Below are 2,571 nucleotides of genomic sequence, written 5' to 3'. Positions count from 1 at the left end.
TTCCGTACCAAATATTACAATGCGCGACTCAAGGTTTGATCATTGAATAATTGATTTTCTTCAATTTTATAATAAAGAAGAGTAATTGTCACGACAGTAGTAATACTGTCAATATACGCTGTAAAATTTAAGCATTGTTTTATTTTTTAAAATCTGAAAAATATTCTTATATACATTTATGAGCATTGTAATTTTATTTTAAATGAAATTCGTAATAAAATTCATTATTAAAATATACAATGAGAATCTTTGATTATTTAATAGCACGGCAGTTAATTTCATGGAAATTCAATTATAATCTAATCGTCAGTTCTCCATTCACTCAGGTTACTTTAAAAGTCCCTTTCAAGCCTGATCAGAGCTTTGCTTTATCTCTTTTAAACGATACTAACAATAAATCACAACGAAGTTGGAATTTAATTTATTCTTGTATTTCCAGCGCCCGGCGTTGATAACAACTAATTTAATCGATCCAAACTCAGTTCGCGACAGCACTTTCTCAATAAATAGCGCAGAATTTCATTAGGAACTACGGCCCTCACTCGGACATGCTGCTCGCCCAAAAAACTAATACGCCCTTCGGGGACAGACAGCGGACTTATAGAAAAAGGTGCTCAAGCTGAGGATGTTATGATATAAAAATAAAAGGCTGGAGGTTCAGAATTACAGTACGTGGAGGTTCTCGCAGTTCTTAAACTTGCGGTCCTCTTTGCCGAACAGCCAGGTAAGCATCTGACGCGCTTTCATGCTCGCCCTGACAACGCCCCGAGATTTATACCAGTGGTCCGAGTCCATGGCCGAGCCACCACTTCCACCCGCCTGGCCCTGGTTCACCTTCAGTCGAATTTGACTCAGGATGCCCACGAGGAGGTCGTCGATGTTGTGACTTATGCCCACCGAGATTTCCGCGAATTTCGAGCGGTACGTACACGCCAGGCACTTCCCATCTGTAAACAGAAATTCTTTTATCATTTATCCTGCGTTACATTATTTTTGTGCACAATTTTCAAGTTTAGGTGTTTTTATATTGTTAGAGTGTTAATGCGCTCTATATAGTGTATCTATTCATATACGAATTAGAGTCGTTTTATTGCTAGTGCCGCACACTATTTCTCGATCTAACTAACAGTTTTTATCGATCCACCGTACATCTTTATTATTTATTTTTTACGTGTGAAAAAAAAGCATAACCGTTCGATGGACGAAATCACAGCATACAACAATTAAAGAGAATTATAAGAAATCTGCTATTTTATTGATGGATTGATAATATTTGAAATAGCGAAATTTTTGGACAAATTCTTCCGTACAATTTCTTGCTTTATAGCTACAGTGAAATCATCAAACAGTAATTAAAATAATTAACAATAAATAATATGATAAGAAAAATATGTATATACAGCATAAGGGGTGATAGGAAATGAGGTTGATGGTAAAAGGTCTTGTATTTTCATAATTCAATCAAATACGAGGAATCATGTAGTAAGAAATTGTGTGAAACTTGGATATTTAAATTTAAAACGGCAAGATATTAATTTGTCAACAACATAGTTTTATTTATATATACAAAATTAAAAGTTATAAAAACTATAATTTACGGGACATATTTTATTATTAATGTATGTAAAGAGTAGTGTTTATAATAAAAGATTGCCAATGACGATATTTTAATTATTGTTAAAATGTCGTATTGTAGTAAACTGCAAATTAAGAATTATAAATTAATTAGAATATATGTACTTAATTAGGGGGAAATAAAATTAATTTATTGGAAATTTCGAATGATTAACATTTTTATGTTTACACATATTTTCTACTGACTGAATTTATTCACTGCTAAACTATTTTTGAAATCTAAATTAGTTAAATTATAAACTAACGATGAAAATATCGCGCATTCAGCATTAAAAGGTATATATCTGAGTAATTAAAAATTAAAATAAAAATGAAATGTATTTTTTTTTATATGTCAATTTTAAACGTTTAATATTAAAAATCATACAAGCATAAAACGTAAACATGTAATTATTAACAAAATAAATGCAATATGAAACATTTATTTATTTCAAACTATCTTTATTGTTGTTGTTTTGTTTGCTTTATTTTTTTAGAGTGAGAAATAGTTATTTATAAAAATTAGTCAATGAAATGGAATAAGAATAGGAGCAATGGAAGTTATCACAAATATCTTGTTAAAATAAGGAAATTGATTATGATAATTCGTAATTATTATAAAGTGGTACGTATAAAGACATTCACATCGCTTATATTCGATTAAAATATATTCCTGTACATAACGCATATAATATTTATTAGACTTATGAATAGAATTTACCTTTTGGATAATTAATTATGAATAAACATTTAATAATTTTTTTCTCTTCAAAATTGATAACCTCATAAATTAGTACTGAAACCTTTAAAAAGTAATGATCTTAAAAATCTTAGTAATAAATCTAAAAGTCTAAAATCTCGAATTTTTATGAAAAATAGCTGAGGTAACGTACAAGTAAGGACGAAGATTGTAAATATACTCTTTTTACAATCCCTTGAGAAGAAAATCCTCTTCCG

At 29.8% G+C, this 2,571-nt stretch overlaps 1 protein-coding gene across 1 annotated transcript in view; it reads right to left on the bottom strand.

The window, feature by feature from the left end:
* Window positions 1–269: 269 nt before the first annotated feature.
* Rgk3 (Rad, Gem/Kir family member 3) overlaps window positions 270–2,571 on the bottom strand; it is a 63,613-nt gene continuing 61,311 nt past the window's right edge. The window contains exon 6 of the mRNA XM_011506532.1: window positions 270–947. Within this exon, the coding sequence (XP_011504834.1) occupies window positions 664–947 (284 nt within the window). The 3' untranslated portion in view covers window positions 270–663. The remainder of the gene's footprint in view (window positions 948–2,571) is intronic.

Source organism: Ceratosolen solmsi, unplaced genomic scaffold (assembly GCF_000503995.2).
Source record: "Ceratosolen solmsi marchali unplaced genomic scaffold, CerSol_1.0 scaffold6, whole genome shotgun sequence".
Taxonomy (NCBI): Eukaryota; Metazoa; Arthropoda; class Insecta; order Hymenoptera; family Agaonidae; genus Ceratosolen; species Ceratosolen solmsi.
The sequence above is the reverse complement of the archived record's forward strand: the minus strand, read 5'-3'. Positions and strand labels throughout refer to the sequence as shown.